This window comes from Vanrija pseudolonga, chromosome 5 (assembly GCF_020906515.1).
Source record: "Vanrija pseudolonga chromosome 5, complete sequence".
Classification (NCBI taxonomy): domain Eukaryota; kingdom Fungi; phylum Basidiomycota; class Tremellomycetes; order Trichosporonales; family Trichosporonaceae; genus Vanrija; species Vanrija pseudolonga.
In genome coordinates, this window is record NC_085853.1 from 2,115,208 (window position 1) to 2,128,455 (window position 13,248).

The following is a 13,248-nucleotide window of genomic DNA, read 5'->3' on the forward strand; positions in this document are numbered from 1 at the left end:
CACGCGACGCCTTCTCCCGACCGGCACACTCGGCGGCAACACCCACTGCCAGCTGGCTGCCAGGATATTTATACTCGACCAACAACACTCTTTTCCCTTCTCCCCTCTCAACATGACCAAACCTTCTTCCAGCGCCGCACAGCCCACCAGCCCCACAGCGGCCAAGCCGTCCCGCCTGCCTGTTGCGCGCCGGCCGAGCATGCCTCACCAGCGCTCGTCGTCGTCAACAGTGGAATCCAAGCAGGAAGCACCTACTCCCACTGCAACAACAACAGCCCCTACTCCTCGCCGCCCGCCACCCACACGCATACCCAGCTACGCGCCCAGCGCGCCAAGCACACCGCTCCAGTCCCCTCCCGTCTCGCTTCGCTCGTCAGGCTCGGTGTCACCATCCAAGGTCGAGCCCAAGCCGCCCACGTCGATTCCAGTCAAGTCTTTGCCACCCAAGGCTCCAGTGTCCACCCCGGTCAAGAAGTCTGCTCCACCATCACCAGTCAAGGCATCATCGCCGCCTTCGACACCCAAGCCCGCGCGTGTTTTCACCAAGGAGGAAGCCGTTATTCACCCCCTGGACACCTCGGTTCTTTCATCGGAGAAGATCCCCGAGTCACCTTCCCCCGTCAAGACTACTGCTCCAAGCTCACCAACAAAGGGGCCGCGTTCCCCTCTCTCGCCTGCCGCGCTCGCACCGCCAGCCCTATCACCTCCTCATTCACCCGGGAGCTCGATTGAACTCGACGTCCTAGGCGAGAAGCGTTCCAGCCTCGTCTCCGAGGTGGTAGTCGAAGACCCAAAGTTCAAGGACAAGGCGACTCAAACCCCGACCAAGAAGTCGAATGGTGGCAATGAGGATGAGGCCCTAGGCGACATAGACGCGCGCGACGCGTCGATCCTCACGTTCTTCGCCGAGCAGGGTGCGCATCCTCCCGAGACGCGTAACCCGACACCAGCAGTCACTCCGCGGTCGAGCACAACCTTCTCCGACTTTGTGGCCGTGGGCGCTGATCCAGCCCTGACCCCGGCCCCGGACCCCGCTGCTCCTGTCACACCGAGCGGCAAGAACAATGCCTCGCTCGGTGTAATCTCCAACATGTGGCGCGGGATGCGCCGCAGCTTGAGCACTTCGGGTGCTCCGCCGTCGGTCAAGGGCAGCCCGCCCAGGTCGTCCAAGGAGGATACGGATAGCGAAAAGCCTACAGCGCCAGATGCTCCAAGTGCTCCAAGCCCGCTGGATCCCGCGACGCCTGCCGAGGACCTTACCGCGTCGCCTGTAATCCCCCAGGAGATTGACCGCACCGCGACGCCGTACATTCCATCAGACCGATTTGGCGATATCGCCGAGCTCCTCGGCCCACACTTTGAAGGCAAGACGAACAGCGACCAGAGACATCTCAAGGCGGCCCTCGCCCTCGACGAGCTCCTGTCCCTCGCTCACCCGTCCACCATCCGCGACGTCATGGACGACATGCATCGCCGCGCCCCCCGCGGCTGACCTTAGACACTGGCTTGGGCCGGCACATACACTTGCGTGCCACACGTTCTGGCATACTACGGACAATAATCCTAGGCGTGGCCACAGTGCCGACGCATCCCTTAATGACATGTACATATACACCACTGTTTCCCGAAGACGTGCGAGGTGTAGTGCGCCACAAGACACGCATGGCCACGACGCGTCTGAAGGTATTCTGACAGTTCCGTATTTTACGGACACTGCGGTTAGATGATCTACGCGGAGCCGGTGACTCCAAGCCTCACAATATTATCCCTGACCCAGGTGGGTCAAAACGTTGGTCGGCCATGAGCTCGCCCACAACAGCTGGTTGTTATCTTTTACGATAAGCTGACAGATGATTATCAGTCTCGACAACCTCCGCAGGAACTGGAGTGAGCTCCGGCACTGATTGTCATTCTTACCTTGCTTGCATGCTTCGTGAGACGTCTTCGCCAAGCTCATCAAGCGCCTCTGACGTGCCACTGATACTGATCCCTAACCTCATCACGTGACTCTCCATCGGTTACTGGTTGTATTTACCGGACGTGTTACACGCGTCACTGCCAGCAGATCGATCGACTTTCTCACCGACAAAACCGGACAACAGGAGATCCCATCGCATCTCTTCTTCTCCTCCTCATCATCGTCCAAAGACACGACCGAGAGCGTGCACCTCCAGCACCCAACCCATCCAACCCCCTCCCACAATGACGCGCTCAGGCTCGGCCTTCACCTCGCTGCACGGCAGCGACCCGTCGCCAGACTTCTCGCCCGAGGCGCTCAACAAGATCCTCGACCCGGACAACCGCGACACGCGCAAAAACTTCAAGCAGTTCATGAGCGACAACCACGACCTCTTTGTGCCCCGCTTCGACATTACCCTCAAGGAGGAGCGCGACCGCGCCTTCCAGCGCCTGCGCGCCATCGGCCAGCAGGGCTTCATCAGCGTGCTCGACTTTGAGACCAACCCGCTCAACATCTTCGCCGCACACGAGTGCATCGGCCTCGCCGACTCGGGGTCCGCCACCAAGATGACGGTCCACTTCAACCTCTTTGGCGGTACCCTCATCAAGCTTGGCACTGAGCGCCATCGCCACCTCGTGCCCGCGATCGACCGTCTCGACGCTACCGGCTGCTTCGGCCTCACGGAGCTTGGGTGAGCAGAGAACGTGCAACGATTGAACCCGCTAACCTGGCATAGCTACGGCAACAACGCCATCGAGATGGAGACGACCGCGACGTACGACCCCGCCACGTCCGAATTCATCATCAACTCGCCCTCGCCCAAGTCGCAGAAGTACTGGATCTCCAACGGCGCCGTCCACGCCAGCTACTGCATCGTCTTTGCCCAGCTCCGCATCGGTGGCAAGGAGGAGGGCGTTCACGCCTTCCTTGTGCCGATCCGCGACCCCAAGTCGCTCAAGGTTCTCCCCGGCGTGACGATCCGGGACATGGGCCGCAAGCAGGAGCTCGACGGCGTCGACAATGCGCTCCTCGCGTTTGACAATGTCCGCATCCCCCGCGAGGGCCTGCTCAACCGCCACTCCGAGGTCGATGCCAACGGCGCGTTCAGCTCCAAGATTGCCTCGCGCCGCGGCCGCTTCATCCGTGTTGCCGACCAGCTCCTTTCCGGCCGTCTGTGTATCGCGGCCATGACGCTCGCGTCGGCCAAGCTTGCGTTGACGATTGCTGTCCGCTACGCCGCCACCCGTATGGCTGTTGGCCCCAACGGCCGCTCGGACGCCCCAATCCTCTCGTACCAGCTCCAGCAGCGCGCCATCATCCCCCTCCTCGCCCGCACGTACGCCCTTGCGCTCGGCATGAACCGCGTCAAGGCCATCTGGGCCAACCCCGCCGCGGACCCTGCCGACGTCGTGCGCGAGGTGTGCGTCATCAAGCCCCTCGTCACCTGGCACGTCGAGCGCACCGGCTCGATCTGCCGTGAGCGCTGCGGTGGCCAGGGCTACCTAAAGGCGTCGCGTCTGTCGAGCACGATCGGCTTTGCCCACGCCGGCATCACGGCCGAGGGCGACAACTCGGTCCTCATGCAGAAGGTTGCCAAGGAGCTGCTCGCGGGCATCCAGGAGCGCAAGGTGATCCTTCCCCGCGGCGCGGCGGCCACCGAGTCGTCCGACCTCGAGGACCCCCACGTCCTCCGTGACATTATCCGTGCGTGGTCGGCCAAGACGGCCAAGGACCTGGCCGCCAACCTCGCCGCCAAGGTGGGCAAGGGCAAGCGCGAGCTGTTTGACGTGTGGATGCACGACGAGAGCGAGACGATCCAGCGCGTGTCGCGCGCGTACGGCGAGCGCCTGTGCATGGACGAGCTCGTTGGCCAGATTGTCAAGACCAACGACCCTGCCACGCGCCAGATCCTCACCAAAATCGCCCGCGTGCACGGCCTCGCTGTTATTGAGCGCGAGCTCGGCTGGCTCGTGACCAACGGCCTCATCCCGCCCAAGCTCGGTGCGACGGTCGAGGGCCGCCTGTCCGCCGACGTGGCCATCCTTGCGCCCGACGCCATCCCCCTCGTCGACGGCTTCGGCATCCCCGAGGGCCTGCTGTACGCGCCCATTGCGATCGACTGGGAGCGCTACAACGAGTACGACAACCACGGCGAGCTGGTGTCGGCGAAGCTTTAAATGGTGGAGTAGTCTGGGTAGTTTGTATGCACAGTATTGATACGGCGGGTTAGTGTGGGGGCCGCACAGCACGCCGCACTCTCGTCATGGGATCTGGTAGTGGTGCTTGGAGTCTGGCGAGTGCCTCGGAGCAGGGGAGCCGGAGAAGGGGAGCCGGGGTGGGCTTCACGGCAAACATATTGATCGTGTCGACTGCCATGAGCGACCCGTCGGAAGCGAACTCTGACTGTGTGTGGCGGCGGGCATCTCCTCCAGTCCCCTTGCGGCCGGCCGCCAGTGGCCCCGAAAGCGACATTACAACATTGCATGCACGACGACGCCATGACGCAGCCCCCATCCTCCCACCCTCCCATGCAGCCCACCCCCAACTCCACACGCCGCCGCGGTCGTGAAGAGAGAGGCACCACGTGCCTACCCCTACCGTTCCAGCATTCGTTGTCCAAATCTAGTGGTGACCTCGGGCAGTGGTACGACGTTCCTCGCGCGACCCGACAACGGGCGACCAGCCACCCGCGGGGGGTGGGGGGGGGGGGGGGCTGCCTCATGTCATTCATTGCTGGTGCTGGTCGCAGCTGATGGCGAGCTGCTTTGGGCATGAGTATGTCGTTGTCGTCGCGAGGTGGTGCTGTCTTGGAGACGCTGGCGTGCGTCGCTACTGCATGGTGGCCAGCTCCTGCCGCCATATATAGGCCGCAACGCTGGGTGGTGGCAATGCCTCCCCTCCCCCCCTGCCACCACAACCATGCTCCTCCTCGCCCCGCTCGCACTGCTCGCAGCGGCGCCCCTCGCCGCGGCAAGCTCGGCGCGGGTCATCTTCCCGACCTCGCAAGACTGGTGTACGTCCCCCTCTTCTCTTGTGCCGCTCACGCCGCAGGGATCAACGACCACTCGACGCCAGCATACGTCGTAGCGGCCTTCACGCCGTCCACGAGCGCACAGACGCACGTGCGGATCAACCTCACCTCGTCGTCGCTCGACGTGCCGTTCGACTTCTCCGCCAACGCCGGCGCCGAGGGGATCGACCTGGGATACCTCGCTGCTGGGGAAGAGAAGGAGTGGGTCGTGTGGGCGCGCGGCAGCCGCTTCCTTGGCAACGCGTTCCGCCTCTCGCTCGAGTACAGCGACGGCACGCGCGTGTCGTCCGAGCCGTTCGAGATCAGGCCCGCGGGCAGTGCGGTCACGCAGGCGCCGTCGATTGGCGTCGTGCACGCCACGCCGCCGCCTATCCTCGCTGCGGCGGCATCCGAGTCGGCCTCTGCGGCCGTGTCCGCCTCACAGTCGGCAGCTGCTGCCCCCGCTGCGTCGGCGTCAGCCGCGCCAGCCAAACCCAGCAGCGCCGCACCTGCAGCTTACCTCTCCCCGCTGCTGCTCCTCGCAGCCGCCGCCTACGCTGTGCTGTAGTACAGCTGTAGTTAGGACAATCACCATGTATACATATGACGTTGCGCTTTGTGTCCCTTGCGTTTCGATTTACGGTGGCTTGTTGTTGTCGCTGGACAATGTGGCGCGGGCGGAGGCCGGTGTGATGCGGCCGTGATCCAGCAGTCATACATGCCGCCGCTTGTGATGCCGTCTTGACAGGCATGCATTCTCGATACAACAACAGCAGCCGCACACCCCCGTGCCTGCTCGTAATCAATCCCCAGATCCACGTCCTTTGTCCCCCCGTCATTGTCCCCAACTCTGTTTGTGGTGGCGGGAGTAGTGATGGAGGAGGGGGGAGGCATTGTTTACACTCTTCCATCGCTCGTTTGTTTGGCAAGTGATGGAGGGGGTGGGTGGGGGTGGTGATGGCGACCTCGTCTGGCGAACTACATAAGGCGTCGAGGGGGGGTAGCAGTAACCCATCTCTCACTCCTTCATCCCACAACAAACATGGCACGCACCAAGCAGTCGCGCGCCGACGCAGCCAAGGCAGCAGCTGCTGAGGCTGAGGCTGCCTCGTCTAGCACCGCCGCACCCAACCACACCCACACCCACACCCACACGCTCCAAGAGCTCTACCCCAACCTCGGCGGCGTGACCGACCACTACGGCAATACCACTGCTGAGCCAGTACCCCCCGCCGCCCTGGCGCGCTGGGAGGCCCACGCGAGGACGTACCCCCGCGAGACAGGCCACGGGATCATCATCCCCTTCTCGCGCCGAGCGGACAAGGTGTCGCGCGTGGTGAGTACCTACCCTGCCCTTCCACCCCCTCGACCCCCCACTGACCCCCCCAGGTCAAGTACTTCTCCGACCCCAACCCCGCCGTCTACCTCCTCCCCTACAGCGCAGCGTGTAACCGCTGCGTGCACATGAGCTGGTTCTGCTTCCGCAAGAGCCCCGCGGGGCCGTGCCTCACCTGCCGCAACGAGAAGAACTGCCGCCCGAACCAGGGCATGGAGGTCCGCATGCTCGAGCCGGCACAGAAGCGCATGCTCGAGAGCAAGGGGTTCGTGCTGCCCCCTCTGCCGGCGCGTGAGGCCGGGAGCGTCGCGCCGCTGGCCGGTGCCGCCGGCGGCTCTGCCACTCCCGCCCAGCGTGCCACTAAGCCCAGCGCGGCGAGCACGAAGCGCCGCCGCGCGCCCGTCGACACCGACACGGACGAGGAGGAGGAGGAGTACCGCCCCTCCCCTAAGCGCCGCGGTCGTCCCACACAGCGCGTCATGAGCCCCCTCACCTCGGTGCCACCAAGCGACGCGGAGATGTCCGCCGGGCCGTCGCATTCAGCTGGCACGCCGGCCGCCGACCACGCGTCGTCGCTATCGCGCTCTCCGACACGTCTGGACACGCCTGCCTATGGCGCCATGACGGACGACGACGTTGCCCGCTTCATCGCGACTGGCTATGGCGTCGAGGGCGAGGAGAAGGTCAACAGCCTGATGGACCAGGACGAGGAGGAGGAGAAGGACGAGCTCGAGGACCACACGGACGTGGGTCAGTGGCATGCCGACCGTCGCCCTGCTGCGTACGAGTCACACATTGCCGATTACCCCACCATCGCGGCGAGCGCCCACTCCCCCGCCAACGCACACCACTATCCCCAGGGGTACCCTTACACACAGCAGCTGCCCGAGCCCGCGGCGTGGGGGAACATGACGCGGGAGATGGACCACCGTGGGCCGCTCGACAGCCACTCTCCGCACGACGCGCACTACGGTGGCAATGTGGCAGCACACTACCCCGATGAGGCTCACCAGTCCGCCTACGTTCCTATGCAGCACGCACACCCCCACCAGTCTGCTCAGTACACACCGTTCGACATGCGCCCAGCGCAGCCCCGGTACCCCAACGGCGAGCAGCGCCACCTCCCCTCCGACGTTGAGGAGAAGCGCAAGCCACAACGCCTCTTCACCGCTCCCAACCCCATCAACCGCGGTGGCCACAATGGTAAGGACTTTGGCGAGACGTGGCCTAATGGCTACCAGCGCGGCCCGGGTCGCCAGTAGAGCGCCAGCGGCGCGAGCAGCGCCCCCCTTCCCCCGCCTCCGATCTCTCTACCCCGCCACCACAGACCCGCACCGCTACTTCCCGCCTCTCGTCTGTCGACGACGCATTAGATCTTCCTGTCTACACTGTAGCCCCTCCACCGATACCCGAACACGACGATACCCCCGTCCATGATACCCCGCCTGTCCGTAATACCCCACCCAAGCCTTCCCCTGCGAAGAAGACCGCCACACCACCCAGGAAGCGTCCCTCCCCACTCAAGACCACCCCACGCCGCACGTCAAGTTCTCTCCGGCCCAAATACCCCTCCCCGTCCCCTCCTCGCACCCCATGCGCCTCCTTCAAGCACCTGTCCACGCAGCCCGCGTACGCGCCCACTATCGCGCTCGCAGAGCTCACCCTAGCACAACTCAAGGCCGCCAAGTCAGAGTACGCCGAGACGCGGACGTATACATGGCACGCCGCGAGCCAGGAGCGCAAGGCGCTCGTGTACATCTGCGCACTCCTCCCGCCCCACCTGCATGAGGCGTTCGTCGAAGGCGTGAGGAACGCGTGGACCCACCGCGACAAATACGAGCCCCCGCAGGGAGTAACGGACCTCGTATCAGGCTCGGAGGGCAGGGCGCGCCAGCTAGAGAGGCTCTTCCTCCGCGGCTTGAGCCTGCGTGAGCGGACGCGCCTCGGCGTCGTGGCTGGTACCCGCTTCGAACCGGCCGCCATGGTCGACCTCGCGCTGCGCTGCATGCCGAAGGAGCGGCGGGCGCTCCTCATCCGCGCGGTGCACATTGCTGTGAATGACAAGCGCGCTGTGTGATTCAGTTGTGGTATAGAGCATATTGTATAATAATGCATAGAGAGATTCCTTAGTCAGTTGGGACAAGACACTGGCACTGTGTGTCGCGTGCGGCGACTCTAACCCATGCATTCACCAGGGACGTGTGTATCTCCCGGCATATGTATTACCATTACCCTCGCAGGCCGTCGTGTATGCGTGGGACTATAGTAGTGTGATACTTGTGATGACTGGTGTGTTGTTGACTGACTCGAACTCTGTCTCCTCCTCCTCCTCCTCGCTGCCCCGCCCAACTCGCCGCTACAACGTCCCCTCGACGCGGGTCACCGCCTGGCCATTGAACACCTCCATGCGGTGGGCGCGCACCTCGTCGTCGGCGGTATACGGTGGCGGGATCTCGTTCTTTCCCTTGCCTCCTCCGGTGCTGCTCGAGCTGGCGCCGGGGCTCGTGGGCGTGGGGCTGAGCTTGCCCTTGTTGGAGTCGGAGCGGCGTGTCCCGCCGACCATGGTGCCCCAGTCGCCCGTCTTGCCGGGCGAGAGGGACACGCTGGGCCGCAGCGAGTCGGACACGGTGGACAGGCGCGACAGCCGCCTCGAGGCCGGCGAGGGCGGGAGCGCGGTCGACTCGCGCAGGCGGTAGTCCTCCCTCACCGCGTAGAACGCGGGCGCGAACTGCGCCAGCTGCTTCTCGAGCACGTCGAGCTTGTGCCCCAGCTCGTCGTCCCCCGTCCCCCGGGAGCGCTTGTACTCGATGTACTTGTCCAGCACGGCGCGGGGATATCTAATAAGTGTGTCAGTAAGGCCGGCTCAGCTGCACGCCGACTCCGACTCACGGTCCGTCCGGCGGGCCAGTATACCCGCGTAACAAGCGCACCACGTCCGAGCTGCACTTGGGTATGCAGGGTATCCCGCGCCACGACTTCTTCTGGTGGTCTGGGTGCGGTGGCGCGACGCCAAACTGCGCCTTGGCGATCTGCTGCCTTTCGTGGATGTTGTGCGCGACGACTGTGAGCGCGCCGATGAGGAGGATCGACTCGATGATGACCATGTCGTTGCGGGCGGGGATGCACAGCTGCTTGCTGCAGGAGGAGCAGGAGGAGGAAGAAACAGGCTGCCAGTGGCGACCGACGCGGGTTATGAGTGGCGCCACGGGCCGGTCGCGGTGACGTCGTTGCCATCGGCGAGTCCAGACTCGGCACCGCTGCTGCAGCAGCGGCCACGACGCTTAATATACAGGATACATACATACGATGGCTCGGCGCCTCCGAGATCAGCGCGTCACGCCGACGTCGTCACTCTGGCCATCGGCGGCGATGATGCTTCCGGGCACTTACGACCAGCAGCAGCAGAGGCCAAGAGATCTACCACCTGCGCGGCGTCCTAATACTGATATGACGCCGCGCGCGCGCGGTGCACGGCGCGCCCGTGGTGTATGCCAAGATATTGCGCGCGCGCCTCGTCGGCCGGCGTGTACGGCGGCAGCTGGTCCCTGTCTGGCGCGCTGGTCGGCATCAGGCTCGCCAGCGAGCCCGAGTTGCGGAGTTCTGGCGCGAGCCGTGGTGGCGCGGGCATGGGGGGCTGGAGAACGCGTGATGGTGGCAGGCCGTTCCACTGGCGGACTGTCGAGAACACTGCGGCGTAGTGGGGCAGCTGTACCGTCAGCTGATGGTCCCACACCACATCACCCACTGTGGCCTCAAGCACCTCTAACTTCGCGGGCAGGTCGTCCTCGCTCGTGCCCTTGTGCCGCTTGTACGCGACATACGAGCCGACCACGCACAGGGGGTAGCTGGGAGTGTGAGTGTGTGGTCGGTGGGGGGAGGCGGGCTCACTTGCCCACCGGTGGCCCGCGGTACGCGCCGAGGCAGGCCACGACGTCGACTGCCCGCCGCGGGACGAGGGGCACCGACGCGGCCTCGGTCGCGGACATGTAGTCGAGTGGCGGGCGCACGCCGAAGCGGCGCGCCTCCTCGCTGTGCCGGTGGTGGACGATGGCGCCGACCGCGCCTGCGATGACTAGGGCCTCGAAGAAGACCATGGGGGTGGTGGGGTGGGAGTGAGGTGGGTGTGTGTACTGTGTCTTGGGGGCAGCTATAAGGTCACCTGTTGGGGGCTGGTTGTTGTCGCAACGGCGGCGCGGTGGGCATCGCGCGACGACGCGTGGTGGGTGGTGGCGCTGTGGCGGCTTGTGCGACCAGTGGCGCGATCGGCGCGAGGCGAGGCGGAACAACGACCCACGCCCGCGTGCGACTATGGCGAGCGCTCTCCGCATCGCATGCAGCACAGCTCGATGCACAAGGCATCGCTTGAGCGCTTGACATCGCTCGACAGTGCGCACACCGGTGCCATCGCAGTCCGCAGAGCACCGCTACGACATGTGTCGCACCCCACAACGCCAGACGCCAGATCGCGACGTTTCATCCGACAGCCCGTGCACTCGTAAACTCGTGTCATATACATGTCTACATTGCTCTTCCCACCCCGGCTTCGACGCCGGTGTCCTGCGGCACACCGTGGCGCTGTGCACTGCCCCACCCGCTCTCAGACCACCCGGGCGAGCTGCTCTCGTACGCCGAGTAGATCCAGTCCTCTTCAGTCGACTGCGCGGCGGGGGGCAGCGACCAGCGCCACGGTGCCGGGGCGTCACCGTGCCCGCTGAAGCTTGGCGGCGGGGACGTGAAGTCGATTATCTCCTGCATCCGCGAGTCGCGTGTCGTCTTGCGGCGCATGAGGGCGGCACGCGCCTCGGCGCGCGCAGCAGGCGTGTCGGCTGTGCTGCTCTGCTGGTGCTGTCCGAGCCCCATGCCGGCCAGTGCGAGCCCCAGCCCCGCCACATGCCCGTCAGGATACAGGCTGTGTCTGCTCACGCTGGCGTCGAGCGAATCCGGGTCATGGTCCAGGTCGAGGTCGATGCCGTACTCCAGCAAAAAGTTGGCCTCATCGCGCCACATGTCCTCGACCTCTTGTAACGAGTAGTCGTGCCCGTCCTCGCTGTCGTCGGGTGGGGCGAGGTCGTCGGGCGCGGTGTGCGCCTTGGTCTGCTTGGGCAGCGGAAGCGGAGGTGGGGGCGAGTTGGGCGGCGATGCGGCAAGGTAGCCGAGATACTCGGTCTCTGGGCGAAGGCTGGGGGTGGGGGTTGGCTCTGACCGAGGGGCGGGCCGTGGTGCCGGAGGTAGGGGCGCCGCTGGAAGAGGAGGGGGCGAGTCGGCCAGATACCCTAGATACTCTGTTTCTGGGCGGGGCGGCCGCGGCGGCGCCGCCCGAGGGAGGGGTGGAGGTGATGGCAGGGGAGGTGGGGATGTGGGGGACACTGGGGGAGAGCCCGCGAGGTAGCCCAAGTACTCTGTCTCTGGGCGCAGTGGCCGTTCCGGCGGTGTACGATGGGGTGAAAGCGGCGCGGTGGACTTGAACGTGGGTGATGGTGGGAGGATTCGCGGAGGGGATAGTGGCGGCGAGGGTTTGATGGCTGGCAGCCCCGGTGGTGGCGGGGCTGATGGGCTGGCGAGCATTGTCTCTGGCCGGTCGTCGGCGACGAAAACCGAGGAGCGGAAGTACGACAGTGTGGAACGTCTTGACGGGCTTTGCGAGCTTCTTGACGGGCGCAGCGGCGCGCTTGTAGTGCTCCGGGTTGGGGGTCCAGTACGGGTACGGCCCGCCTGGTTGCTGCGGCGCCGGGGGCCCCCCAGCGAGCGGCGTGAAGGGCATGCCTGGGTCGTGTTTGCCCATCTCGTGTGTGTGTGTGTTGTTGCCGAGTGTGGGGTGTTACGAGTGGCGGATCATGATGTGTCGCTGCATCTACGATGCACACGACAATGACAATGATACTGGGCTATGCGATGGCGAGTTGCAAGCCCGTCGTGGTGGTTTGTGAGAAGGAATGAGATGCACGGATCAGAAGGCCCGAGTTGCGCCAAAACGCCACACTGCGACGCAACCACCCACCACAGCCAGCACCCAGCCCACTCAGCGTCCATCAATCAACACATCTATACAACAATGAATGCAATGTACAACTACTCGCGCGGAATGACACACCGCGTCACGCCCCACAGCTTGACTACGACCGGCGGCGGCGAGCTCGGCGCAGAAGACGACTGCGAAGAGGACGACGACGACAACGTGGGGTCGCTCTCGTCCCCTCTCAGCTTGGGCCGCGCGCTAACGAGCGCCTGCGCAGCATGCGACCGCCTCCACCACGAGTGGGGCCGCTCCGCCGGCGGCGGCGGTGCGGCGGCGGGGACAGCAGCAGCGGTCCGTAACCTCGTCGAGCGATGCGTATTGCGCGCCTCGGCAAACTCGCGGGGGTAGCCCGGCAGCTGCATATGCATGTCAGTGACAGACCGAGACGGGGACCCCTGGCCACCCACCTGCTCCTCGAGGCTGCGCAGCCCGCGCGCAATCTCGCTGTCGGCGTATCCCCACTCGAGCTGGTGAAGCACCAGCGCGCGGATGACGGGGAGCGCTAGTCTGGGGAGTGTCAGCTTCGGAGCATGCATGGTGCGACTCGGCCCGCTCACTCGCGCGGGGGCTGCGGCTCGCCGTCGACGGGCTTGAGGATGCACAGCACGTCCTGCGTGCTGTAGATTGCCAGTGTGGTGCCGTAGCGCGCTGGGGTGCCGGCGACGCGGGTGCTGGGGCAGACGCCGTTCATGGGGGAGTGGACAGTGTCAAGCTGCGATGAGATGCGTTCTCCTCTGAAGAAGAAGCCTCCAAGGACACGGCGGCGGCGGCGGAGAACAATGGCTTGCTACTGCCCGCCTCATCGCCTCGGCGCAATGCTTCGCGATCTCGATGGCCCGGTGACCACCGCTCGGCCACGGCAAGACACGGCAACAAGCGCTGCCTATGATGCAGGTACCCCCATTCCGCGCGCTCGTACTCTGTGT

General features: G+C 65.0%; 6 protein-coding genes across 6 annotated transcripts; 4 read left to right on the plus strand and 2 right to left on the minus strand.

The window, feature by feature from the left end:
- Positions 1-199: 199 nt before the first annotated feature.
- On the plus strand, positions 200-1,492 carry LOC62_05G007507 (uncharacterized protein; the record flags this gene model as incomplete). The annotated part of the gene is made up of 1 exon (XM_062774033.1): positions 200-1,492. The coding sequence occupies one exon, from the start codon at positions 200-202 to the stop codon at positions 1,490-1,492; it is 1,293 nt and encodes a 430-aa protein (XP_062630017.1).
- Positions 1,493-2,083: 591 nt separating this feature from the next.
- ACX3.2 (Putative acyl-coenzyme A oxidase 32, peroxisomal) lies at positions 2,084-4,182 on the plus strand. Its single transcript, XM_062774034.1, has 2 exons — positions 2,084-2,651; positions 2,697-4,182. Exons 1-2 carry the CDS (start codon positions 2,203-2,205, stop codon positions 4,135-4,137), a joined length of 1,890 nt encoding a protein of 629 aa, XP_062630018.1. The 5' UTR covers positions 2,084-2,202; the 3' UTR covers positions 4,138-4,182.
- Positions 4,183-4,879: 697 nt separating this feature from the next.
- On the plus strand, positions 4,880-5,538 carry LOC62_05G007509 (uncharacterized protein; the record flags this gene model as incomplete). Its single annotated transcript, XM_062774035.1, has 2 exons — positions 4,880-4,973; positions 5,012-5,538. 2 exons carry the CDS (start codon positions 4,880-4,882, stop codon positions 5,536-5,538), a joined length of 621 nt encoding a protein of 206 aa, XP_062630019.1.
- A 474-nt stretch (positions 5,539-6,012) lies between these two features.
- LOC62_05G007510 (uncharacterized protein) lies at positions 6,013-8,383 on the plus strand (the record flags this gene model as incomplete). Its single annotated transcript, XM_062774036.1, has 3 exons — positions 6,013-6,306; positions 6,360-7,509; positions 7,962-8,383. 3 exons carry the CDS (start codon positions 6,013-6,015, stop codon positions 8,381-8,383), a joined length of 1,866 nt encoding a protein of 621 aa, XP_062630020.1.
- Positions 8,384-8,662: 279 nt separating this feature from the next.
- On the minus strand, positions 8,663-10,400 carry LOC62_05G007511 (uncharacterized protein; the record flags this gene model as incomplete). The annotated part of the gene is made up of 5 exons (XM_062774037.1): positions 8,663-9,143; positions 9,196-9,441; positions 9,750-10,012; positions 10,052-10,151; positions 10,195-10,400. The coding sequence occupies 5 exons, from the start codon at positions 10,398-10,400 to the stop codon at positions 8,663-8,665; spliced, it is 1,296 nt and encodes a 431-aa protein (XP_062630021.1).
- Positions 10,401-10,824: 424 nt separating this feature from the next.
- On the minus strand, positions 10,825-13,013 carry LOC62_05G007512 (uncharacterized protein; the record flags this gene model as incomplete). The annotated part of the gene is made up of 4 exons (XM_062774038.1): positions 10,825-11,400; positions 11,588-12,088; positions 12,730-12,829; positions 12,880-13,013. The coding sequence occupies 4 exons, from the start codon at positions 13,011-13,013 to the stop codon at positions 10,825-10,827; spliced, it is 1,311 nt and encodes a 436-aa protein (XP_062630022.1).
- Between the last annotated feature and the right edge of the window lie 235 nt (positions 13,014-13,248).